Source organism: Oncorhynchus masou, chromosome 21 (genome assembly GCF_036934945.1).
Source record: "Oncorhynchus masou masou isolate Uvic2021 chromosome 21, UVic_Omas_1.1, whole genome shotgun sequence".
Lineage (NCBI taxonomy): Eukaryota > Metazoa > Chordata > Actinopteri > Salmoniformes > Salmonidae > Oncorhynchus > Oncorhynchus masou.
The window spans coordinates 5,493,689-5,519,620 of NC_088232.1; the positions used below are offsets into that span (position 1 = coordinate 5,493,689).

General features: G+C 42.3%; 1 protein-coding gene across 4 annotated transcripts; it reads right to left on the reverse strand.

Annotated features, from left to right (window-relative positions):
- Window positions 1-11,606: 11,606 nt before the first annotated feature.
- On the reverse strand, window positions 11,607-25,070 carry LOC135507669 (zinc finger protein 624-like). 4 transcript variants are annotated; one of them, XM_064927263.1, is made up of 6 exons: window positions 24,628-25,070; window positions 24,096-24,217; window positions 22,276-22,440; window positions 17,558-17,704; window positions 17,318-17,429; window positions 11,607-13,605 (listed from the first exon to the last, which is right to left on the reverse strand). In XM_064927263.1, the coding sequence occupies exons 1-6, from the start codon at window positions 24,878-24,880 to the stop codon at window positions 12,641-12,643; spliced, it is 1,764 nt and encodes a 587-aa protein (XP_064783335.1). In that variant the 5' UTR covers window positions 24,881-25,070; the 3' UTR covers window positions 11,607-12,640. The 4 variants fall into 4 exon arrangements, 1 of the variants encoding a protein (XP_064783335.1); XR_010450689.1 differs by lacking the exons at window positions 11,607-13,605; window positions 17,318-17,429; window positions 17,558-17,704 and adding exons at window positions 18,035-19,360; window positions 19,757-19,816 and having other exon boundaries at window positions 20,168-22,440; XR_010450690.1 differs by lacking the exons at window positions 11,607-13,605; window positions 17,318-17,429 and having other exon boundaries at window positions 17,635-17,704; window positions 19,757-22,440.
- Window positions 25,071-25,932: the final 862 nt, after the last annotated feature.

Below are 25,932 nucleotides of genomic sequence, written 5' to 3' on the forward strand. Positions count from 1 at the left end.
AATGCTTCAGTCTGGTTTTAGACCCCATCATAACACTGAGACTGCACTCGTGAAGGTGGTAAATTACCTTTTAATGGCGTCAGACCAAGGCTCTGCATCTGTCCTCATGTTCCTAGACCTTAGTGCTGCTTTGATACCATCGATCATCACATTCTTTTGGAGAGATTGGAAACCCAAATATGTCTACACTGACAAGTTCTGGCCTGGTGTAGATCTTATCTGTCGGAAAGATTTCAATTTGTCTCTGTGGATGGTTTGTCCTCTGACAAATCAACTGTACATTTTGGTGTTCCTCAAGGTTCCGTTTTAGGACCACTATTGTTTTCACTATATATTTTACCTCTTGGTGATGTAATTCGGAAACATAATGTTAGCTTTCACTGCTATGCGGACGATACACTGCTGTACATTTCAATGAAACATGGTGAAGCCCCAAAATTGTCCTCCCTGGAAGCCTGTGTTTCAGACATAAGGAAGTGGATGGCGGAAAATGTTTTTCTTTTAAACTTGGAGATGCTAGTTCTAAGTCCCAAGAAACAAAGAGATCTTCTGTTGGATCTGACAATCTTGATGGTTGTACAGTCATCTCAAATAAAACTGTGAAGGACCTCAGCGTTACCATGGACCCTGATCTCTCTTTTGACGAACATATCAGGACTGTTTCAAGGACAGCTTTTTTCCATCTACGTAACATTGCAAAAATCTAAAACTTTCTGTCCAAAAATTATGCAGAAAAATGAATCCATGCGTTTGTCAATTCTAGATTAGACTAATGCAATGCTCTACTTTCTGGCTACCCGGATAAAGCTCTAAAGTAACTTCAGTTAGTGCTAAACATGGCTGCTAGAATCTTGACTAGAACCCAAAAAATGTATCATATTACTCCAGTGTTTAGCCTCTCTACACTGGCTTCCTGTTAAGGCTAGGGCTGATTTCAAGGTTCTACTGCTAACCGACAAAGCATTACATGGGCTTGCCCCTACCTATCTTTCCGATTTGGTCCTGCCGTACATACCTACACGTACACTATGGTCACAAGACGCAGGCCTCCTTATTGTCCGTAGAATTTCTAAGCAAACAGCTGGAGGCAGGGCTTTCTCCTTTATAGAGCTCAATTTTTATGGAATGGCCTGCCTATCCATGTGAGAGACGCAGACTCGGTCTCAACCTTTACGTCTTTGTTGAAGACTCATCTCTTCAGTAGGTTATATGATTGAGTGTAGTCTGGCCCAGGGGTGTGAAGGTGAACGGATAGGCACTGGAGCGACGAACCGCCCTTTCTGTCTCTGCCAACGGTTCGTGCCATGGGAGAGATCTTCATGGGTTATTCTCAGCCTTGTCTCAGAATAGTAAGTTGGTGGTTTGAATATATCCCTCTAGTGGTGTGGGGGGCTGTGCTTTGGCTAAGTGAGTGGGGTTGTATCCTGGACACAGTGTCTTCCGACCCCTCCTGTCTGAGCCTCTAGTATTTATGCTGCAGTAGTTTGTGTCAGGGGGCTAGGATCAGTCTGTTATATCTGGAGTCCTGTGTACATTTAAGTATGCTCCCTCTAACTCTCTCTCTCTTCTCTCAGAGGACCTGAGCACTAGGACCATGCTTCGGGACTACCGGGACAGCTTTTTTACCGGGACCCAACAACCACCTGGTTGTGCTGCTGCTCCAGTTTCAACTATTCTGAATGCGGCTATGGAACCCTGACCTGTTCACCGGACATGCTACCTTGTCCCAGACCTGCTGTTTTCGACTCTCTCTCTATACCGCACCTGCTGCATCTAACTCCGAATGGTTGGCTATGAAAAGCCAATTGACATTTACTCCTAAGGTGCTGACCTGTTGCACCCTCTACAACCACAGTGATTATTATTATTTTACACTGCTGGTCATCTATGAAGGTTTGAACATCTTGGCCATGTACTGTTATAATCTCCACCCGGCACAGCCAGAAGAGGACTGGCCACCCCTCACAGCCTGGTTCCTCTCTAGGTTTCTTCCTAGGTTCCTGCCTTTCTAGGGAGTTTTTCCTAGTCCCTGTGCTTCTACATTTGCATTGCTTGCTGTTTGGGGTTTTAGGCTGTGTTTCTGTATAGCACTTTGTGACATCGACTGATGTATAATGGCTTTATAAATACATTTGATGAGGAAAATGCCATAGATTACTCTGAAAGTGGTGTCCTGCTTTGCTCTCCGGAGCACAGCGCCACTGAAAGGAGTGATAACCGGGGTGAGGTTGAGTGTTAAGGTGGGTCAACTGAAGTCGGGGATCCCGGTTGTCTGTGTTGCACGCCGTTTGGTGGTGAATGATTGTGTGTTTGCCGGATAAAGTCATAAAGTCATAGAACTTATCCCGTGAGAGCTTTTGTTACGAACCCAGTACGGTGTTTCAGGTGTCAAGTTTATGGTCATGTGTGAGAAGTGTACAGGAGGGGAGGGGACAAAAGAGTGAGTAGTTTTGGTGGAAAAAGTGGTGTGTGTCAATTGTGGGGATGGCTATGTTGCTGGGGATCAGAAATGTCCTGTGCGAGTGAGACAGGGTGAGGTTGCCAGGGTGAGAGCAGTGCATAAAGTGTCATATGCTGAGGCAGTGAGGAAAGTAAATGATGGTGGGTTAAGGGTTAGGGAGCCTGAGAGGATCCCTGTGAGTAGTAGGCCAGGACAGAGTGACCCCAACAATTTGTGCTTTAGTAAGTCTTCTTGGTGTTTATTCCTATGGTCATTAATTGTACTGCACAGATGGAAAGGAAATCTCAGAAGATTGAATTGGTAGTAACAGCAGCAGAGATGTTTTGGCGTATCAGAGATTTCGTGCACAAAAACTACAGGGGGTTTTGAGAGAAGGATTTCCAGCCTCCCAGGCCGACGGCCTTTTGTAGGATCTGTTAGGGCAAAAGTAGTGGGAAGAGGTGCTGGGGATAGTGGTATATGCAGTACCAGTCAAAAGTTTGGACACATCTACTCATTCAAGGGTTTTCATTATTTTTCTACATTGTGGAATAATAGTGAAGACATCAAAATTCTGAAATAACACATATGGAATCATGTAGTAACAAAACAAGTGTTAAACAAATCAAAACATATTTTATATTTGAGATTCTTCAAAGTAGCCACCCTGTGCCTTGATGACAGCTATGCACACTCTTGGCATTCTCTCAACCAGCTCCATGAGGAATGCTTGAAGGAGTTCCCATATATGCTGAGCACTGCTTTTCCTTCACTCTGTGGTCCAACTCATCCCAAACCATCTCAATTGGTTCGAGATTGGGTGATTGTGATTGGTGATTGTGGAGGCCAGGTGATCTGATGTAGCACTCCATCACTCTCCTTCTTGATCAAATATATCTTACACAGTCTGGAGGTGTGTTGGGTCATTGTCCTGTTGAAAAAAAATGACAGTCCTAAGCGCAAACCAGATGGGACGGCGTATCGCTGCAGAATGCTGTGGTAGACATGCTGGTTAAGTTTGCCTTGAATTCTAAATAAATCACAGACAGTGTCAACAGCAAAGCACCCCCAAACCATCACACCTCCTCCTCCATGCTTCACCAACTCTGCGTCTCGCAAAGATTTTACCTCCCATGCTGTTGGTGGTGGTAACGCACCATCGTCTCTGGCACCATTCGACATCCTGTCTCATCTCGCATGTCTTACATCATCTGTGGCGTGAAACACTATTGCAAAAAAAGGGAGAAGGGGAAAATTGAACCACTATCTAACCCTGCACTTATACGCTATTCTCAAAAACCCACCACCCCATCCCACGACTTTGGCCCCAACGATCCTACATCAGACCCGCCCTGTAGATCTTCTGCACTTAAACCTCTCACATCCAAATATGCATCTGCTGCTGCAACTACTACATCTACAATGCCTTCAGGAAGTATTCACACCGCTTGACTTTTTCCAATTTTGTTGTGTTACAGAGTGGGATTAATTGTCATTTTTTGGTCAATGATCTACACGATCTACACAAAATAATGTAATGGCTCTGTAATGTCAAAATTTAATGTCAAAATCCTAACATTTTTGACAAATTAATGAAAAATTAAACAATAATCTATATCTTGATGAAATAAGAGTCAGAAACACCTTTGGCAGTGATTAAAGCTGTGAGTCTTTTTGGGTAAGTCTCCAAGAGATTTGCACACCTGAGCTGTACAATATTTGCCAATTATTCTTGATCATTGCTCGATAGCCATCTTCAAGTCTTCCCATAGATTCTCAAGCCGATTTAAGTCAAAATTGTAAGCCAAAACTAAGCCACTCAGGAACATTCAATGACGTCTTGATAAGCAACTCCAGTGTAGATTTGGCCTTGTGTTTGAAGTTATCATCCTGCTGAAAGGTGCATTCGTCTCCCAGTGTCTGTTGAAAAGCAGACTTGAACCAGGTTTTCCTCTAGGATTTTGCCTGTGCTTAGCTATATTCCGTTTCTGTTTATCCCCCCCAAAAACTCCCTCGTCCTTGCCGATGACAAACATACCCATAACATGAAGTTTTAAGAGTGGTACACAGTGATGTGTTATGCTGGATGTTCTCCAAACATGACGCTTTGTATTCAGGACATAAAGTTCCTTTCTTTGACACATTGTTTGCCTTGTTGCAAACAGGATGCATGTTGTGGAATATTTTTATTCAGCAAAAGGCTTCCTTCTTTTCACTCTGACAATCGGGTTAGTATTGTGGAGTAATTACAATGTTGTTGATCCCATCCTCAGTTCTCTCATATCACAACCACTAAACTCTGTAACTGTTTTAAAATCACCATCGGCCTTGTGGTGAAATCCCTGAGCAGTTCTTTCCTTTCTGACGCCTGTATCTTTGTAGCGAATGGGATTTATACACCATCCAAAGCCTAATTAATAACTTCACCATGCTCAAAGAGATGTTGAGCGTCATTCAAAAATATATTTGTACACATCTACCAGTCGTTGCCGTTCTTTGCGAGGTATTGAAAAATCTCCCTGGTCTTTGTGGTTCAATCTGTGCTTGAAATTCACTACTCGATTGAGGGACCTTACAGATAATTGTATGTTTTGGGTACAGAGATGGGGTAGTTGTTGAAAAATCATGTTAACCACTATTATTGAACACAGAATAAGTCCATGATGCAACTTATGTGATTTGTAAAAACACATTTTTATTCCTGAATTTATTTAGGCTTGCCATAACAAAGGGGTTGAATACTTATTGACTCAAGACATTTCAGCTTATCATTTTAATTCATTTGTAAACATTTGTAAAACAAAATTCCACTTTGACATTATGGGTTATCGTGTGTAGATCAATGACATAAAATCTCAATAGAAATTCATTTTAAATGAACAACAAAATGTGGAAAGTCAAAGGGTGTGAATACTTTCTGAAGGCACTGTATCTATTTCTATGATTGAAATGACACCCACCCTGTCTATATTCAAGAGCATGTTGTCTCTCAACCGATGGCGGGAAAAACCCAAAACCCTCAGATGAAATTAAATCTGCTTTTACATGTTTTTAGATCATTGATGTTAAAGGTTTTAAAAAAAAGGTCACTTCAAAAAATATATATTTTCTATCATTCTCAACTGTTTATCTTTTCCAGTGATGAAGACATGGATGTTTCATGGTATGGTGGGATATGCAAAATGGGTCAACTTTAAGCACCTTTATTTCGCAAATGTTTTGGCAAATGTTTTGGCATTCAGGTCCATATCTATGGAAGGTTATGTTCAAAAAGTTATTAAATTCAAATGGATTTACTTACCCTATGTTAACACTTTACTTTTTCCATAAATCTAGTACCCTCACTTTGATAAAAAATATTTTTTTAATACTTTGGAAAAGGTTTAATATTACATTACACACAGCTTCACTACTTTTATGTCAAGTAAACATCAATTAAAGGACAAACATTTCCTAATTATAAAACACCAGCGTCAAAGAACAGGAAAAGGTTGTCCCTTTTCATCAGTGAAGCATTTTTATAGACCCCATCACACTAACCACCACCATATCATCTACTCTGTCTCATCATACTCATTCTTTCCTCAGTTCACCTCATCCACTTCCCTATACAGTTGAAGTTGGAAGTTTACATACACCTTAGCAAAATACATTTAAAATCAGTTTTTCACAATTCCTGACATTTAATCCAAGTAAAAATTCACTGTCTTAGGTCAGTTAGGATCAACACTTTATTTTAAGAATGTGAAATGTCAGAATAATAGTAGAGAATGATTTATTTCAGCTTTCATCACATTCCCAGTGGGTCAGAGGTTTACATACACTCAATTAGTATTTGGTAGCATTGCCTTTAAATTGCTTAATGTGGGTCAAACGTTTCGGGTAGCCTTCCCCTGTGCTTCAAAGGTCGGATGGTGTTCTTCGGCTTGCAAGCATCCCCCTTTTTCCTCCAAACATAGCGATGGTCATTATGGCCAAACAGTTCTATTTTTATTTAATCAAACCAGAGGATCTTTGTCCCCATGTGCAGTTGCAAACTGTAGTCTGGCTTTTTTATGACGGTTTTGGAGCAGTGGCTTCTTTCTTGCTGAGCGGCCTTTCAGGTTATGCTAGCTTCTTAAAATCATAATGAATACTACTATATAGACCGTTGTATCTCATCTTATGTATCTGAACTGAGCTTAACACATTTCAGTGTGGAATACTGCCTCCAGACATTTTATTTTAACCTTTATTTAAGTAGGAAAGTGAATTAAGAACACTCTTATTTTCAGCGACGGCCTAGGAACAGTGGGTTAATTGCCTTGTTCAGGGGCAGAACGACAGATTTTTGCTGCACATAGCTAGTCTATCGTGTTGATATTTATCTGACAAGTCACTATGGCCCGATTCACTTTTTATGCGCTTTTCTCTTTATGTGTAATCTGACCTTAAGCATGAGAGTAGCTATTTGTTTGAGGAGATAGAATAAATGAAGGTGTGGTGGAGCTGTGTCTCGATATGCCGTATTCTGACCTTGACTTAATTCCACCACCTTTACGCGCGAGGAAACCATGCACAAGGATGAACGAACCTGCCATATTCCAAGTGGAAAAAGTTTCTACTATTTTTTCTGACAGAAATAAGAGCATTCTCCATGCACTGTAATTTATAAATTGATAAGAGCTTTGATAAGAGCGAGGTAAATGAGTAATCTGTTTGAAGGGGATTGTAAATATACATAGCAATTGTTTTAGATTATTTTTCCTTATGATCCCTGGAGGCGAATGTGAAACCAGCCATATGGAAGCAAACTGAAAATCATATCAACATGACATGTATTGCGGACCCTAGTGTAGACTTTCACTAGGCGCTGGATTTCTCCCTTACCTTGCTCCCCCATCTTTAGTCCACTGGTTTGATAATTCAAAGACATGGTCCCACACTTAAAACAAAATTAAGACCTGGGCCCATATCCACAAAGAGTCTATGAGTAGGAGTGCTGATCTAGGATCAGGTCCCCACCTGTCTATATAGTAGTATTCATTATGATTTGAAAAGGTACAACTCTAGACACTGTGGATATAGGAACTGGCCTAATACCATTCAGACAGTAGTTTACAGTGGGCTCACCTCAGTGAGAGTGTGTGGTCCTGTGCTGCTCAGCTGGTTCCTCTGTGGGTTCAGGAGGTGGTCTATTCTGGTTTTCCTCCATGACCATGTTCTCCTCAGGGTTTCACAGACCCTCCTCACACCCCTCCTCCTTCACCAGCAGCACCTCTGGACCCTCCTCCTCCTGGAAGAGACAGGTGACAGATTGCACAGACATACACTCCCTCAGGTACGTATGCATCAGAGGCAGCTGGTGGCACCTTAATTGAGGCCTATAGTAATGGCTTCAATGGAGTAAATGGAATGGTATCAAACACATCCATGTGGTTGATACCATTCCATTGACTCCATCCCAGCCATTATTATGAGCCGTCCTCCTCTCTTCAGCTTCCTGTGTTACATGCACACACAGATAAAACACTTTCAACTTTTACCCTTCCCCACTGTGTTTGAGTCCTATACAGTCGTTACAGAATTAATTGTTGTTAAACCCACCATTGTGGACATAAATATGACGTTGTGGGTAAAAATAAAGTTAGCTATGATAAGACAAAAGTCATCAAAAGACAAACCTGACTAAACTATTTTGACATGTACAGTAGGTGTTTGTTAGTGTGTAGGCATGCGTAGGTATATGTAGATCAGATGTGATGTATACTAAAGAGAGCCTCAATGAAAGTCTTACAATGAAAATTCCCACGTGTTTATTAAAACAAAAATAACTATTAAATACACTTTATGAAAACCACACATTCACGTGTCAACAAAATATCTGCATGAACTCAATAAACTGCATTCATTTTCTCATTGAAAAGTGTATTGGGAAAAAAATAGAGTAGTTGAACAATATTCTACCCAGGAATATTCTACACTGAAATCTGTTACTCATGTTATTCAAAATTGTCTTTAATGCAGGGTTTGATGTAAATGTCAGAAGCTATCGAGTGGAATGGATACTTTCTATGTTATTGAGTGGAATGCTTTTTCTGCTGGTGTATCCTGAGGTAGCTCTGAGAACCTCTTGGACGAGTGTGAGAAACTGGCCCGGCACAGGTGGCAGCCGAACAATTTCTCCCCTGTGTGGACCCTCCGGTGCTTCTTCAGGTCACCAGCCTGGGCGAAGCGCATGTGACACTGGGTACAGCTGAAGGGTTTCACGCCTTTGTTACAGAACACACACAAGAACCGTTTCTCTTTAACATCGCCTGATGTTGCTCCCCCTCCCTGAGCCTTGGCTCTAGTCGTGTCATTTGAGTGCAATTCCTGATCGAAAAGGACGCGGCCGTGTGAATCGGAAGGCCCCATGGACGTTCACACTGGGTCGCGATCCATGAACATGTGTAAAGGGGAGTGGGTCGCGACATTTGGATTTGTCTCTAAGCTTTCCCTGTAATATAAGTGTCCGTCTCCTAGGTGACTATCTGCATTCCATGTGGGAGGAACGTAGCCCTTCACTTTCACAGTGACTTTATCTACAATGAGACCCTCCCTTTTCTTATCTAGGCACCCTTCAGAGTATACACTACTTCTGTACCGGTTCCAGTCCCCTCTCGACTGATCAGTCTGTGTCTCTAAACCCAAGGGCATGTTGCCAGGATCCATCGCTGTAGTGTAAGAACAAGACAGATCTTCAACACCAGTGTGTAACGTGTCACCATCTCCAAGGGAATGAACCATCCTCTGGCTCTGGTGACATACCGGTAAATACTCTGAGCCAGGAAGACAGCCCAGTGTCCCCAGCCCCAGTCTCTCTGGGTCTGATGCTGTGTGTAAGAGCCTTTGTGTTACAGTTAAACTTTTGGTGTCTGTCTCTGACTTAAGGAAGGTGTTCTGCATTCCTCTAACCTCCGTGAGGCTGTTTCGACTCCTGGGCTGCGAGGCGAGGTGCTCTGTGGCTACAGGGGGGTGCTCCAGACGCTGCTCCAGTCTGGATGTCTCTGCTGTGTCGTGGGTCCTCCTCTCCTTCAGTCCTCTTCTGCTTGACCAGAGACGATCCTCCAGGACCTGCAGCCACTGCATCTACAGACTGACACAAGAAGAGAGGAGGTTATTTCCGGCATATGAGTTGAATTGGATAACAACGTCATAGGGAAGTCTCACAAGCTCCCCTATCCTCCTGAGACCCAGCAATTCATTTTTGCCCTCATGCCACTGTGTCAGGTCCTATTATACATTTGAGAGGACATTCTGGGCATTTCCAGATTAAATAAGAGCTTGTTAATAAAAGTTATCTGTTCATATTTACTGTTAACTGAGTCATAATTTCCACTACAGTTCAAATATAATACAACAAATCTATACAAATATTTGTTCACATTTGTTTCTTTGTAACAAGCTTTTGTTCACCCCAAAAAATATAAACATTTCAAAAACATTTTTTTGTTTACTCTCAGGGGCAAGTTAATACCGGAGGGTAGTCTTTCTGAAATAAACTGTTCACATTTTATTTACAAAGTAACTATTTTTTTATGCAGCAATATTACACTAACTGCTATCATGATAACATGCTGGGTTGAGGTTCCACTCCCCCATCAATAGTGATTGGTTGGTCATCTCTCCATGTATTGTGTCCCGCTGGCTTTACAAAGCTCCTGTGGCCTCCAGTGAGATGTCCTTCACATGAGAGAGTGATTGGGGGGAAAGAGGTGGTTAGGTTAGGTATTGTCAATGCTCAGCTGTATATTTATTTACACTATTTAGAATTGGCCAGGATGTATGGTAACACTTATCAATTTCTTGATATACTGTTTATTGATTGATGTATTATGTAACATGCATCTTGACTAAATAATAGTAAAATCAGTAAATCAAGAATCTAGTTAGAATATAATATTTTGTGTCTTTGCGCAAGATAGCTAAGTAAATCAGGGGAATTATTACTTTGTATCAAAAACTGACCAAAATGTAATTCCTGGAAACACATCTGAACACATGTACAGAGGGGAACGGGGCGACTAGCACTGAGCTATATATGAAATGCGACGCAGCCTCCACCTCCTTCAACATTTTCTTTCTGGCTTTGAGAAATTTCCAAATTAAACACCACATAGTCGTCTACGAGTTTACAGATATCTGTCTGCCACGACTGCATTCGCTAGCACCTCCACGATGGAGGCTATTTCAGTGTGATAAACCATACAGTTAGCCATGATTGTTAGCAGCTAGCTACCGAGCGTTACCTAGATAACATCGATCAACCAAGTCCTGTCTCCAACGCGAACGAAAGTCGACACGGGGTAAGTATGTGATTCTGTGCTGTTAAGATTGGTCATATTTGAGTTCCAACATGATGTTAATAAACGTTTAAATAACAACAAAAGCGTGAACGTGGTAATTGTTGTTGGTAACTATTCACTGACGTTTACACTGAAGAGAAAGGATCTTATTGGTTGGCGTCATAGCGCAAAGGGTGTGGCTAAATGAAAAGGTGACGCGCACTGTTTTTTGAAATTCGGTAAAGCTTATTACGTTACATGTCAAATCTCCTATTTGTGATCAGTATCTTTCAAACTCAGTGCAGACTTGTTTAGAAAGAGCAGTGTCTTAACAAGAACAGAGTAGAATATAATTACTTTATTCCATCTGCATCCCCTCTAAGGTAAATATGCAACTGTGCTTTATCTATCCTCGGTTTACTGTCTCTCTAAACACATGTATTTACAAGCCTGGACCCTCCTCTGCTTGGAAGAGAGAGGTGATAGAGATTTCACAGACATACACTCCCTCAGGTATGTACACACAGATAATAAACACACTTTCAACATAGTGTTTACCCATCCCCACTACGTTTGAGTCCTATAGTGTAGTTACAGAATGACTTCATTGTTGTGAAACCCATCATGGTGGGCATAAATTATGTTGTGGATAAATATGAGTCAGTTATGATGAGTCAAACGTCAGACAAACCTGACTAAACTATTTTGACGTGTACAGTAGGTGTTTGTTAGTGTGTAGGTATATTTAGTAAGTGTATATTGGTTATAAAGCACTTTTGGGTGTATGCAGAATAGGGTGAGATCAGATGTGATGTATATTAAAGAGATTCTCAATGAAAGTATTAGAATGTAAAGTCCCATTTTGTGTTTAATAAACAGTGTTAAATACACCATATGAAAACTACAAATACACATCTCAACTAAAAATATGCATGAACTTGATAAACATTTTCTCATTAAAAGTGTCTTGGGGAAAAAATTAAGTAGTTGAATGGAAGCAGGCATTTGTGAACATCATCAATACACTGAACAAAAAAACTTGGCTTCCAAGTGGGTGGGCCTATGCCCTCCAAGACCCACCCATGGCTGCACCCCTGCCCAGTCATGTGATATCAATAGGGCCCAATTCATTTATTTCAATTGACTCAGTAAAATCTTTAAAATTGTTGCATGTAGCGTTTATTTTTGTTCATTGTATAAATGCCTTATACAGTGAAGGTACAAAACGTTATGAACACCTGCTCTTTCCATGACATGAAGAAATATGATTTCTTATTGTTGTCACTTGTTAAATCCACTTCAATCCGTGTAGATGAAGGAGAGGAGATGGGTTAAAGGAGGATTTTTAGAATTTAGACACGGATTGTGTGTGTGCCATTCAGAGGGTGACTGGGCAAGACAAAAGATTTAAGTGCCTTTGAATGGGGTATCATAGTAGGTGCCAGGCGCAACAGTTTGTGTCAAGAACTGCAATGCTCCTGGGTTTTTCACACCCAATAGTTTCCCATATGTATCAAGAATGTTCCACCAGCCAAAGGACATCGAGACAATTTGACATAACTGTGGGAAGCATCGGAGGCAATATGGGCCAGCATCCCTGTGGAACACTTTCGACACCTTGTAGAGTCAATGCCCCGACAAATTGAAGCTGTTCTGAGGGCAAAAAGGGGGGTGCAATTAAATATTAGGAAGGTGTTCTTAATGTTTTGTGCATTCAGTGTATATCACACAATGTCTGGATGCAATAATCTAACAAAGAATATCTGTTACTATCGATATTCTAAATGCATCTGTGGATCTTTCCTGCTGACAACAATGACAATTATTCTTTCTCTTTACTGCTGGGTTTAATCTAAACCTCAGAAGGTATTGAGTGATACGGTTCCTTTCTATGTTATAGAGTGGAATGGTCATTCTGCTGGTGTATCCTGAGGCAGCTCCTCTCTGAGAACCTCTTCCTGCAGTGTGTACAGGCGAACGGCCTCTCTCCCGTGTGAACCTTCAGGTGCCTATTCAGCTGGTGCTTGCGGGAGAACCTCTTCTCACATTGGGGGCAGCTGTAAGGTTTCTCCCCTGTGTGGACCCTCTGATGCCTCTTCAGGTCACCAGTCTGAGCAAAGCACATGTGACACAGGGTACAGCTGAAGGGTTTTACCCCTGTGTGGACCCTTTGGTGGATCTGCACCTGTTTTGGGAAACTGAAGGCTTTCCCACAGAACGAACACGGGAAGCGCTTCTCTTTGCCACCAGATCGACTGACAGCATTAATCCTAATACTGTAATTTGTCAATGGGCTTGTGTAGTCATTTAGTGTTGAGGCACTGGCATTGTCTGAGGTTTGGTTTAACATTAGGAGAGTGTGAGGAGGATGAAGGCCAGGGAGTGTCTGTGTTGTTGCAGGGTCCATGTTCCAGTTGATAGATCCTATAGAAGGCAGGCTGAAGGCAGCATCTGTTAGGGAGTTAACCTGAGGCGCCATCAGTCTCTCTGAATCACAACTATAGGAGCAGGACGGAGCATCGTTAACAGAGTCTGTTTCTGTTCTCTCGCGCTGCATATGGACACCTCTCTGTCCCCGTGGACTAAATCTACACCTCACCCTGGTCTCAGCCAGTCTGTTGTCATGGAGACTAAATTCGTAAGTTGTTTTGTGTTCCACTGTCTGTTCCTGGTTGTGGTCAACAGTGTTGTTCCCCAGTCCAGAGTTGAGGTCGCTGTCCCAGCCTCTGACGTCCACTATGTCGCCTCTGGTCCTGTCCTGCTCAGTGATGCCTTCCCCCAGGCCCTTGGCTGCACCCGTCTGAGTCTGGGAATCCAAGATGGCCACCCAGTCTCCTCTGTTAGCCTCCACCCAACCACCTGCAGGAAGACGTTACAAAATATACTTTAAAAAACATGGCAGAGAACTCTACATGTTGAGATTTTAAGTCAATTACCTGGTGAAGTTCATACATTATAATGTGTTTTTGTATGTAAACATAAGTTGTATTGATTTCATTTTATGAATGAAGAAAAAAAGAATAGCCAGGCACATCACTATTCACATTGAGGTATATCGATTAGCAGTGACCACTTTTTGACTATGGCCGTGATGGCATTCTATTCACTCTAATTATGCTAAATTCTCTGAGGAAATCGTCTAACATTTGAACCATATATGGTAGAGACATGGGGCGTGGACTATTGTATTCCTGCTGTAAACCATCATTGAATTGACATATTTTATTAAAACCATGAAAGAAAAAATAATTGTATGGGTGAACATGTCATGTATCCCCCAGCATCACAATGGGATTCAATGAGTTCTAGCTTCCGTTGCTAGGGTTGTTGGTCGAACTTCCAACATTTTGACCGGCCTACATAATGAACAAAACGTCCGTTGAGATATTATTGTTTTTCTGATGTCATTTACCAATAGTAAATAGTAAATGGACATATTGTTATTTTTATTTTATTTTATTTTTTATTTTACCTTTATTTAACCAGGCAAGTCAGTTAAGAACAAATTCTTATTTTCAATGATGGCCTGGGAACAGTGGGTTAACTGCCTGTTCAGGGGCAGAACGACAGATTTGTACCTTGTCAGCTCGGGGGTTTGAACTCGCAACCTTCCGGTTACTCGTCCAACGCTCTAACCACTAGGCTACCCAGCCGCCCCAAGGTTATGAACCTTGAATGAAAAAATTGTTATTGGTGAATATCCAATGTTATGTTCTAATATGTACAGTCACCTCAAATTATTGACTCCCTTGATAAAGATGAGCATAAAAGACCGTATACAATAAATAATTCAAATGCTGAGAAATATTGTATGCTCAAATTATATTATTTTATAATAACACAATTGGTCAGAGATTTTGTTTAACAAACAATAAAAATACATCTCAAAGATAGGCGTCAAAGTTATTGGCACCCCTGTTTTCAATACTCCAGCACACACCCTTTTCGAGGACAACAACACAGACGTTTTCTAAAATGTTTTATTAGATTGGAGAACACATTGGGCATGAACTTACACCATTCCTCCACACAGAATCTTTCCAGATCCTTGATATCCTTTGTTTGTGCTTATGGACTGTCCTCTTCAAACCACAGGTTTTCAATGGGGTCGATGTCCGGAGACTGAAATGGCCTTTGCAAAATGTTGATTTTTGCGGTCAATTAACCATTTCTTTGTGGATGTTGATGTGTGCTTGGGGTTACTGTCTTGCTGGAAGATCCACTTGCGGACTAGTTTCACCTTCCTGGCAGAGGCAACCAGGTTTTTGGCTAAAATGTCCTGGTACTGGGTAAAGTTCATGATGCCGTTGACCTTAACAAGGGCCCCAGGACCAAAGGAAGCTAAATACCCCCATAACGTCAAAGATCCACCACCATATGCTTCCGTTTTTCGACACCAAACCCACCACTGGTGTGCATGGCCAAAGAGCTCTATTTTCCTGTCAATTGACCAGAGTACCTTCTGGAGTTTTCTAAATGGGATTGGTACTTGGATTGAAACCAGTACAATGCCTTCCGCCTGGCTACTCCAACCTCGGCCAAACGCTCCGCCCCCCCGCAGCTACTCGCCCAAGCCTCTCCAGGTTCTCCTTTACCCAAATCCAGATAGCAGATGTTCTGAAAGAGCTGCAAAACCTGGACCCGTACAAATCAGCTGGGCTTGACAATCTGGACCCTCTATTTCTGAAACTATCCGCCGCCATTGTCGCAACCCCTATTACCAGCCTGTTCAACCTCTCTTTCATATCGTCTGAGATCCCAAAGGATTGGAAAGCTGCCGCAGTCATCCCCCTCTTCAAAGGGGGAGACACCCTGGACCCAAACTGTTACAGACCTATATCCATCCTGCCCTGCCTATCTAAGGTCTTCGAAAGCCAAGTCAACAAACAGGTCACTGACCATCTCGAATCCCACCGTACCTTCTCCGCTGTGCAATCTGGTTTCCGAGCCGGTCACGGGTGCACCTCAGCCACGCTCAAGGTACTAAACGATATCATAACCGCCATCGATAAAAGACAGTATTGTGCAGCCGTCTTCATCGACCTTGCCAAGGCTTTCGACTCTGTCAATCACCATATTCTTATTGGCAGACTCAGTAGCCTCGGGTTTTCTGATGACTGCCTTGCCTAGTTCACCAACTACTTTGCAGACAGAGTTCAATGTGTCAAATCGGAGGGCATGCTGTCCGGTCCTCTGGCAGTCTCTATGGGGGTGCCACAGGGTTCAATTCTCGGGCCGACTCTTTTCTCTGTATATATCAATGATGTTGCTCTTGCTGCGGGCGATTCCCCGATCCACCTCTATGCAGACGACACCATTCTATATACTTCCGGCCAGTCCTTGGACACTGTGCTATCTAACCTCCAAACAAGCTTCAATGCCATACAACACTCCTTCCGTGGCCTCCAACTGCTCTTAAACGCTAGTAAAACCAAATGCATGCTTTTCAACCGTTCGCTGCCTGCACCCGCACGCCTGACTAGCATCACCACCCTGGATGGTTCCGACCTTGAATATGTGGACATCTGTAAGTACCTAGGTGTCTGGCTAGACTGTAAACTCTCCTTCCAGACTCATATCAAACATCTCCAATCGAAAATCAAATCTAGAGTCGGCTTTCTATTCCGCAACAAAGCCTCCTTCACTCACGCCGCCAAACTTACCCTAGTAAAACTGACTATCCTACCGATCCTCGACTTTGGCGATGTCATCTACAAAATTGCTTCCAACAGCAAACTGGATGCAGTTTATCACAGTGCCATCCGTTTTGTCACTAAAGCACCGTATACCACCCACCACTGCGACCTGTATGCTCTAGTCGGCTGGCCCTCGCTACATATTCGTCGCCAGACCCACTGGCTCCAGGTCATCTACAAGTCCATGCTAGGTAAAGCTCCGCCTTATCTCAGTTCACTGGTCACGATGGCAACACCCACCCGTAGCACGCGCTCCAGCAGGTGTATCTCACTGATCATCCCTAAAGCCAACACCTCATTTGGCCGCCTTTCGTTCCAGTTCTCTGCTGCCTGTGACTGGAACGAATTGCAAAAATCGCTGAAGTTGGAGACTTTTATCTCTCTCACCAACTTCAAACATCTGCTATCTGTGTAGCTAACCGATTGCTGCAGCTGTACATAGCCTATCGGTAAATAGCCCACCCAATTTTACCTACCTCATCCCCATACTGTATTTATTTATTTACTTTTCTGCTCTTTTGCACACCAATATCTCTACCTGTACATGACCATCTGATCATTTATCACCCCAGTGCTAATCTGCAAAATTGTAATTATACGCCTACGTCATCATGCCTTTTGCACACAATGTATATAGACTCCCTTTTTTTTCTACTGTGTTATTGACTTGTTAATTGTTAACTCCATGTGTAACTCTGTGTTGTCTGTTTACACTGCTATGCTTTATCTTGGCCAGGTCGCAGTTGCAAATGAGAACTTTTTCTCAACTAGCCTACCTGGTTAAATAAAGGTGAAAAAAAAGATGAGGAGCTAGAGCCTTGTAGGAGTGACACCACCTGTCGGAAGACAATGTGCTATATGTAGGTCTCTCTTACCTTGCTCCCCCATCTTTAGTCCACTCAGCAGGTCAATGCTCTCTGGTCCGTTTTCTATTGTCTCCTCTTTGACCAGCAGCAGATCAGGCTTCCCATCCTCCATGTCTACTGACTGTAAGAGATACAGAGTGAGAGGATGTTGGATCAAGAAATCTGATATGAGCACCCTGCTATGGAGAGGCTCTGTGGATACAGGCCCTGACCTAATACCATTCAGACAGTAGTTCACAGTGGGCTCACCTCAGTGAGACTGTGTGTGGTCCTGTGCTGCTCAGCTGGTTCCTCTGTGAGTTCAGGAGGAGGTGTAGTCTGGTTGTCCGCCATGACCATGGTCCCCTCAGGGTTCCCCAGAGCCTCCTCCTTTACCAGCAGCACCTCTAGTCCCTCCTGGAAGAGACAGGTGATACAGACATACACTCCCTCAGGTACGTACACAGATAAACACACTTTAAACATAGTGTTTACCCATCCACACTACATTTGATTCCTATACTGTAGTTACAGAATGATTTCATTGTTGTTAAACCCATCATGGTGGACATAAATATGATGCTGTGGATAAATATAAGTCAGCTATGATAAGTCAAAAGTCAGACAAACCTGACTAAACTATTTTGATGTGTATATTAGTTATAAAGCGCTGTTGGGTGTTTGCAAAATAGGGTGAGATCAGATGTGATGTATACTAAAGAGAGTATCAATGAAAGTCTTAGAATGAATACTCCCATTTTGTATTTATTAAACAAAGTTTTAAAATACACCACATGAAAACCACACATACATGTGTCAACAACAAAAAATACAACTTAAACTGGAACAGCCTCAATCTGTCAGGGCATGGACTCCACAAGGTGTTGAAAGAGTGCCACAGGGATACTGGTCCATGTTGACCCCAAGGCTTCCCAAAAGTTGTGTCAAGTTGGCTGGATGTCCTTTGGGTGGTGGACCATTCTTGATACATGAGCATAAAAACCCCAGCAGTGTTGCAGTTCTTGACACACTCAAACCTGTGCGCCTGGCACCTACTACCATACCCCGTTCAAAGGCATTTAAATCTATTGTCTTGCCCATTCACCCTCTGAATGGCACACATACACAATCCATGTCTCAATTGTCTCAAGGCTTAAAAATCCTTCTTTAACCTGTCTCCTCCCCGTCATATACACTGATTGAAGTGGATTTAACAAATTATATTAACAAGGGATCGTAGCTTTCACCTGGTCAGTCTATGTCATGGAAAGAGCAGGTGATTCTAATGTTTTGTACACTTAGTATATATACAGTTGAAGTCTGAAGTTTACATACACCTGAGCCAAATACATTTAAACTCTGTTTTTCACAATTCCTGACATTTAATCCTAGTACAAAATTCATTGTCTTAGGTCAGTTAGGATCACCACTTTATTTTAAGAATGTGAAATGTCAGAATAATACTAGAGAGAATGATTTATTTCAGCTTTTATTTCTTTCATCACATTCCCAGTGGGTCAGAAGTTTACATACACTTAATTAGTATTTGGTAGCATTGCCTTTAAATTGTTTATCTTGGGTCAAACATTTTGGGTAGCCTTCCACAAGCTTCCCACAATAAGTTGGGTGAATTGAGGCCTATTCCTCTTGACAGAGCTGGTATAACTGAGTCAGGTTTGTGGCTTCTTCCTTGCCGAGCGGCCTTTCAGGCTATGTTGATATAGGACTCCTTTTACTCTGGATATAGATACTTTTGTACCCGTTTCCTCCAGCATCTTCACAAGGTCCTTTGCTATTGTTCTGCGATTGATTTGCACTTTTAGGAGACAGAACGCGTCTCCTTCCTGAGCAGTATGATGGCTGCTTGGTCCCATGGTGTTTATACTTGCGTACTATTGTTTGTACAGATGAACCTGGTACCTTCAGGCATTTGGAAATTGCTCCCAAGGATGAACCAGACTTGTGGAGGTCTACAATTTTTTTTCCTGAGGTCTTGGCTGATTTCTTTTTGATTTTCCCATGAAAGAGCCACTGAGTTTGAAGGTAGGCCTTGAAATACATCCACAGGTACACCTGCAATTGATTCAAATTATGTCAATTAGCCTAACAAAAGCTTCTCAGGCCATGAGATAATTTTCTGTAATTTTCCTAGCTGTTTAGAGGCACAGTCAACTTAGTGCATGTAAACGTCTGACCCACTGGAATTGTGATACAGTGAATTAAGTAAAATAATGTGTCTATAAACAATTGTTGGAAAAACTAGATGTTCTAACCGACTTGCCAAAACTATAGTTTGTTAACAACAAATTTGTGAAGTGGTTGAAAAACAAGTTTTAAATGACTCCAACCTAAGTGTATGTAACACATATGTAATACACACACACACACACACACACACACACACACACACACAAAGTGGGGAGAACAAGTATTTTATACACTGCCGATTTTGCAGGTTTTTCTACTTACAAAGCATGTAGAGGTCTGTCATTTTTATCATAGGTACACTTCAACTGTGAGAGACGGAATCTAAAACAAAAAAAACAGAAAATCACATTGTATGATTTTTAAGTCATTAATTTGCATTTTATTGCATGGCATAAGTATTTGATCACCTACCAACCAGTAAGTATTTCGGTTCTCACAGACCTGTTAGTTTTTCTTTAAGAAGCCCTCCTGTTCTCCACTCATTACCTGTATTAACTACACCTGTTTGAACTCGTTACCTGTATAAAATACACCTCTCCACACACTCAATCAAAACACACTCCAACCTCTCCACAATGGCCAAGACCAGAGAGCTATGTAAGAACATCAGGGATAAAATTGTAGACCTGCACAAGGCTGGAATGGGCTACAGGACAATAGGCAAGATCTCACCTCGTGGGGCATCAATGATCATGAGGAAGGTGAGGGATCAGCTCAGAACTACACGGCAGGACCTGGTCAATGACCTGAAGAGAGCTGGGACCACAGTCTCAAAGAAAAGCATTAGTAACACACTACGCCGTCATGGATTAAAATCCTGCAGCGCACACAATGTCCCCCTGCTCAAGCCAGCGCATGTCCAGGCCCATCTGAAGTTTGCCAATGACCCTCTGGATGATCCAGAGGAGGAATGGGAGAAGGCCATGTTGTCTGATGAGACAAAAATAGAGCTTTTTGGTCTAACCTCCACTCGCCGTGTTTGGAGGAAGAAGAAGGATGAGTACAACACCAAGAACACCATCCCAACCGTGAAGCATTGAAGATGGGTCGTGGCTGGGTAATCCAGCATGACAACGACCCAAAACATACAGCCAGGGCAACTAAGGAGTGGCTCCGTAAGAAGCATCTCAAGGTCCTGGAGTGGCCCAGCCAGTCTCCAGACCTGAACCCAATAGAAAATCTTTGGAGGGAGCTGAAAGTCCGTATTGCCCAGCGACAGCCCCAAAACCTGAAGGATCTGGAGAAGGTCTGTATGGAGGAGTGGGACAAAATCCCTGCTGCAGTGTGTGCAAACCTGGTCAAGAACTACAGGAAATGTATGATCTCTGTAATTGCAAACAAAGGTTTCTGTACCAGATATTAAGTTCTGCTTTTCTGATGCATGACATAAGTATTTGATACAATAAAATGCAAATTCATTACTTAAAAATCATACAATGTGATTTTCTGGGTTTTTGATTTTAGATTCCGCCTCTCACAGTTGAAGTGATGATATGATAAAAATGACAGACCTCTACATGCTTTGTAAGTAGGAAAACTTGCAACATCGGCAGTGTATCAAATACTTGTTCTCCCCACGCATATATATCACACAATGTCTGGATGCAATATTCTACCCAGAAATATTGAAATCTGTCACTCTCGTTATTCCAGATGCATCTGTGGATATTTTCTGCTGACACCAATGAAAATTCAACTTTGTCTTTCATGCAGGGTTTGATCTAAATGTCAGCAGCTATCCAGTTGAGTGGTTGTTCTGCAGGTGTATCCTGAGGTAGCTCCTCTCCGAGAAACTCTTTCCCCCGTGTGGACCTTCAGGTGCATTTTCTGCTGGTGCTGGTGGGAGAATCTCTTCTCACACTGGGGGCCGCTGTAGAGTTCTCCCCTGTGTGGACCCTCTGATGCCTTTTCAGGTTGAACGAGTGGGAGAAACTGGCCTGGCAAAGGTGGCAGACGAACGGTTTCTCCCCTGTGTGGACCCTCTGGTGTCTCTTCAGGTTGCCAGCCTCAGCGAAGCGCATATGACACTGGGTACAGTTGAAGGGTTTCTCCCCTGTGTGGACCCTCTGGTGAATCTCCACCTTCTGGAGGCAGCTGAAGCCTTTGTTACAGAACATGCAGAGGAACGGTTTGTCTTTACTATTGCCTGATGTTGCTCCCCCTCCCTGTACCTGGGCTCTAACCCTGTCGTTTGAGTTCAATACCTGATCAAAAAGGACGTGGCCGTGTGAATCAGAAGGCCCCATCGACATGGACACTGGGTCGCATTCCCTGAACACGTGTAAAGGGGAGTGGGTCGCGACATTTAGATTTGTCTCTAAGCTTTTCCTGTAATCTAAGAAGTCAATGTTGTTGCCCTGCGAGTGTTGTTCTCCTAAGTGAGTTTCGTCTGGATTCCATATCAGAGGAGTGTCACCCTCCACTTTCACAGTCACCTCATCTTCGACCAGACCCGCCCCTTTCTTATCTTGGCACCCTTCAGAGTATACACTACTACTGTACCGGTTCCAGTCCCCTCTCATTGAATTAGTCTGTGTATCAAAGCCCACAGGCATGTCACCAGGTATCATCTCTGTCTCTGTAGCATATGAACAGGACAGATCATTGCCAGTCTGTAGCGTGTCACCTGAGTCCCGATGGGACAGAACCGTCCTCGGGCTCAGGTTACCGCGAAGTAAATACTCTGAGCGGGGAGCAGGAGTACAGCCCAGTCGCTCCAGCACCGTTAAAGTCTTTGTATCGGTCTCTGACTTGAGGACGGTGTTCGGCTTTCCACTGACCTCCGTGATGCTGTGTCGGCTCCTGGGCTGTGCTGGGGCAGTGGTGGGGTCCTCCGTGGCTACAGGAGGCGCTCCAGTCTGGATGTCTCTACTGTGCTGTGGGTCATCCTCTCCTTCAGACCTCTCCTGCTTAACCCCAGGACCTGAAGCTTCTGCATCTGCAGACTGACACAAAAGAGGAGGTTATTATGAAAGTCCTGCCTACTTCCTGTTTCCAGTCCCATATGGTTCTTGCATGGGCTTCAACCTTATATCATCAAATTCACAACGCAGTCATATAAGATACCTGAAAACATTTGACTCTTAAGAAGTAAGACACATTGGTGAAAGTTAAAGTCTAATTTGAACTACAACTCAGCAGCCTCACGGGACAATAAAAACCTGATAGTGACCGTCCGTTCTGCGTTTTATATTAGATTACACTGGAGCTTTTGTCTGAACGTTGCCAGACAGTACTTTTTTTATAAAGGCTAAAAATACATGTTTTTTGTAGACCGACAAACTGTCGAAAGACAAAGACTTGTTCAGCTGGTGGGAGTTGTAGTTCTAATTAAACAGTTCTAACGTTTCGGCTTTGAGCTTCTCCTTGGCTGTCAAATAAGATGAAAACCGGTATATGTTGGGTAAATTCAATCGGAAACACATACATTTTGATATGTCTTATATGACCGTGTTTTATGAATTTTACGATGCAAATTATTAACCTACAAAACAAGGAACAAGAAAGTACAACAATGGGATTGTTTGAGTGGTAAGCAACCCACTAGACGGAAGTCGAGGAGTGAAGTCTGGAGGTGCATCTTCTAAAGCCAAACGTCAGGCTCTGTAGTGGTTTTCCAACAGCAAGGCTCAGATTAACATGGTAGTGTCCAAATACCTTGTATTGTTGATAAAAGTTTGTCTGTACGAATATCAAAATAAACTATTCTATACTCATATATCCCACACTTACAAACTGCAAACATAACGCGTATACAATTAGAGAGATTTCTAAAAGGGAGAACTCGGCCCAAAATCTGTCTTCTCCAGAAGGTGGCATTTGTTTTGTTTTTTGCTCACTAAGTGTGTAGTTTTTATATGGAATTCAATGAGTGTCAAATTTGGTTAACAAATATTGACTTATTTGCTACATGTGACTTAATTGACTGAATAGAATTTATAATAATTAGGTTGTTTTGAGTGTACTTAAGACAGATGGTTACTTAATACAAAAACAAACCAAAGGTTGTGATTTAGAATCTCATCACGGACAATTTTAGCTACACTGTACAAAAATATAAAAGCAACATGTAAAGAGTTGGACCAATGTTTCATGAGCTGAAATAAAAGATCCCAGACATTTTCCATACGCACAAAAAACGTATTTCTCTCAAATGTGGTGCACAAATGTGTTTACATCTCTCTTAGTGAGCATTTCTGCTTTGCCAAAATAATCCATCCACATGACAGGTGTCATTGCACAGGTTCACCTTGTGCCGGGGACAATAAAAAGGACACTCTAAAATGTGCAGTTTTGTCACACAACAGAATGCCACAGATGTTTGAGGGAGCATGCAACTAGTATACTGACTACAGGAATGTCCACCAGAGTTGTTGCCAGATAATTTAGTGTTCATTTCTCTACTATAAGCCACCTCCAATGTTGTTTTAGAGAATTTGGCAGTACGTCCAACCAGCCTCACAACCGCAGACCATGTGTATGGCGTCCTGTGGGCGAGCAGTTTGCAACTGACCCTTAAGAATTCAATAACAATGTCATAGGGAAGTCTCACAAGCTCCCCTATGGCAGATAAATAAGGATGTACAAATGAATAGCTGACCTCTATCATGATGACGTGCTGGGTTGAGGTTCCACTCTCATCAACAGTGATTGGTTGGTCATCTCTCCATGTATTGTGTCCTGCTGGCTTCACAACCCTCCTGTGGCCTCCAGTGAGATGTCCTTCACCCGAGAGAGTGATTGGGGGAGAAGAGGTGGATGGTTAGCTATTGTCAATGCTCAGTGGTATATTTTAAACTATTGGCAGTTTTGACACGATTTGGAAAGGATATAAGGTAACACTTATCATAACTTCTTAATATACTATTATTCATATGTATTGTGTTCCATCTATCACATTGTTTTCATTGAGTAAATAATAGGAAATGCAGTTAATCAATAATCTGGTTAGAATATGATGTGTCTTTACGCAAAATAAGTAATTAGAGGAATTACTGCACACTATTCAAAAACTGACCAAGACCCAATTCTGGGGAACACATATGAACACGTGCAGAGGGGGACGGGGAGACAGGCACTAAACCTTATAAACATCGACAGGCTGCGCAGCCTCTGCCTTCCAGGAAATGTACCTCTTGCTATGCTTCGGTCGAGGATCTTGACACTACTGGGATGACTGGCGGGGACGCGCTCCCGTGCCACCTTCAGTTCCAGCAGCTGCAGTTTCCTCCGCAATGTCTTGTTTTCTTTCTGGCTTTGAGAAATTTCCAAACGAAACACTGCATAGTCGTCGTCTACGAGTTTACAAATGTCTGCCACGGCTGCATTCGCAAGCACCTCCATAATGGAGGCTATTTGAGTGTGAAAAACCAAACAGTTAGCCATTGTTAGCAGCTAGGTAGATAACATCTATCAACTAAGTCCTATATCCAACGAGAATTAAAGGCTATATGGGCGAAGTATGTGATGATGTGCGGTTAAATTTGTCATATTTTGATTTCCATGGTGTCAATAAACTTCAAAATAAAAACGCAAATGTGGAAATTGTTAATGGTCACTGTTCACTTCCGTTTACACAGAAGAGAAACGACGTTATTGGTTGGCGTCATAGCTCAAAGGGTGTGGTTAAATGAAAACGGTAAGCTCGCTCGTCATGTGCGGGTCAGTTTTTTGTTCACCCGCAATTGCTAATAACCGCCCGACTAAACGTGATAAAGTGAACATCTAAGTCCTGCACCCGACCCTTACCCGCAAATATGGAAATCCGATGTAGGCTACTGTCAAATATGTCGGAACTATATTTTGACAGGCCGCATGATTTTTTTGTTGTTGCCTAATTTAGATATGTTTCTGCTTATCATTTCCGACATTTTGGTAGGCTATTTGTTAGTCAACATATACTTGTATACATGTAGCTTGTCTCCTGTTATTATATTACAATCATTTCGTTACACATTTTTAGCAGATGTTATTGTGGGTGTATGTGACCTATAACATTTGATTTTGATATGGTGCCCAAGAAGATGAAATAAACCCTTGCTCAACAGAATGTCATAAATTATTGAATGAATGTTTCAATGGGTGAATTTTTCACCGGCATTTCTGCTTCTTTCGTTGAGGGACCAGGGAGAAAATGCAAAATCCAAAATATGTTCTGTGCAAAATGTCCGTTTGATCGGTTGTAAGGAAATATAGAAACATGTGAAATCGACCTACCATGTTTCTGATAAGATTTCAGTTGGGCTTGGATTTGATTTATTAGGATCCCCATGAACCGATGCAAATGGCAACGGCTAGTTCCACTGGTGTCTGACACACAAGGAAAAAGACAGTTTACATAAGTTTAAAAACATGAACATGTAGTGTGTGCATCTGTCAGTTACACATACATGTCAGTACATACATAGAAGTAGGACACGCCCCCCCTCATTGAGAGC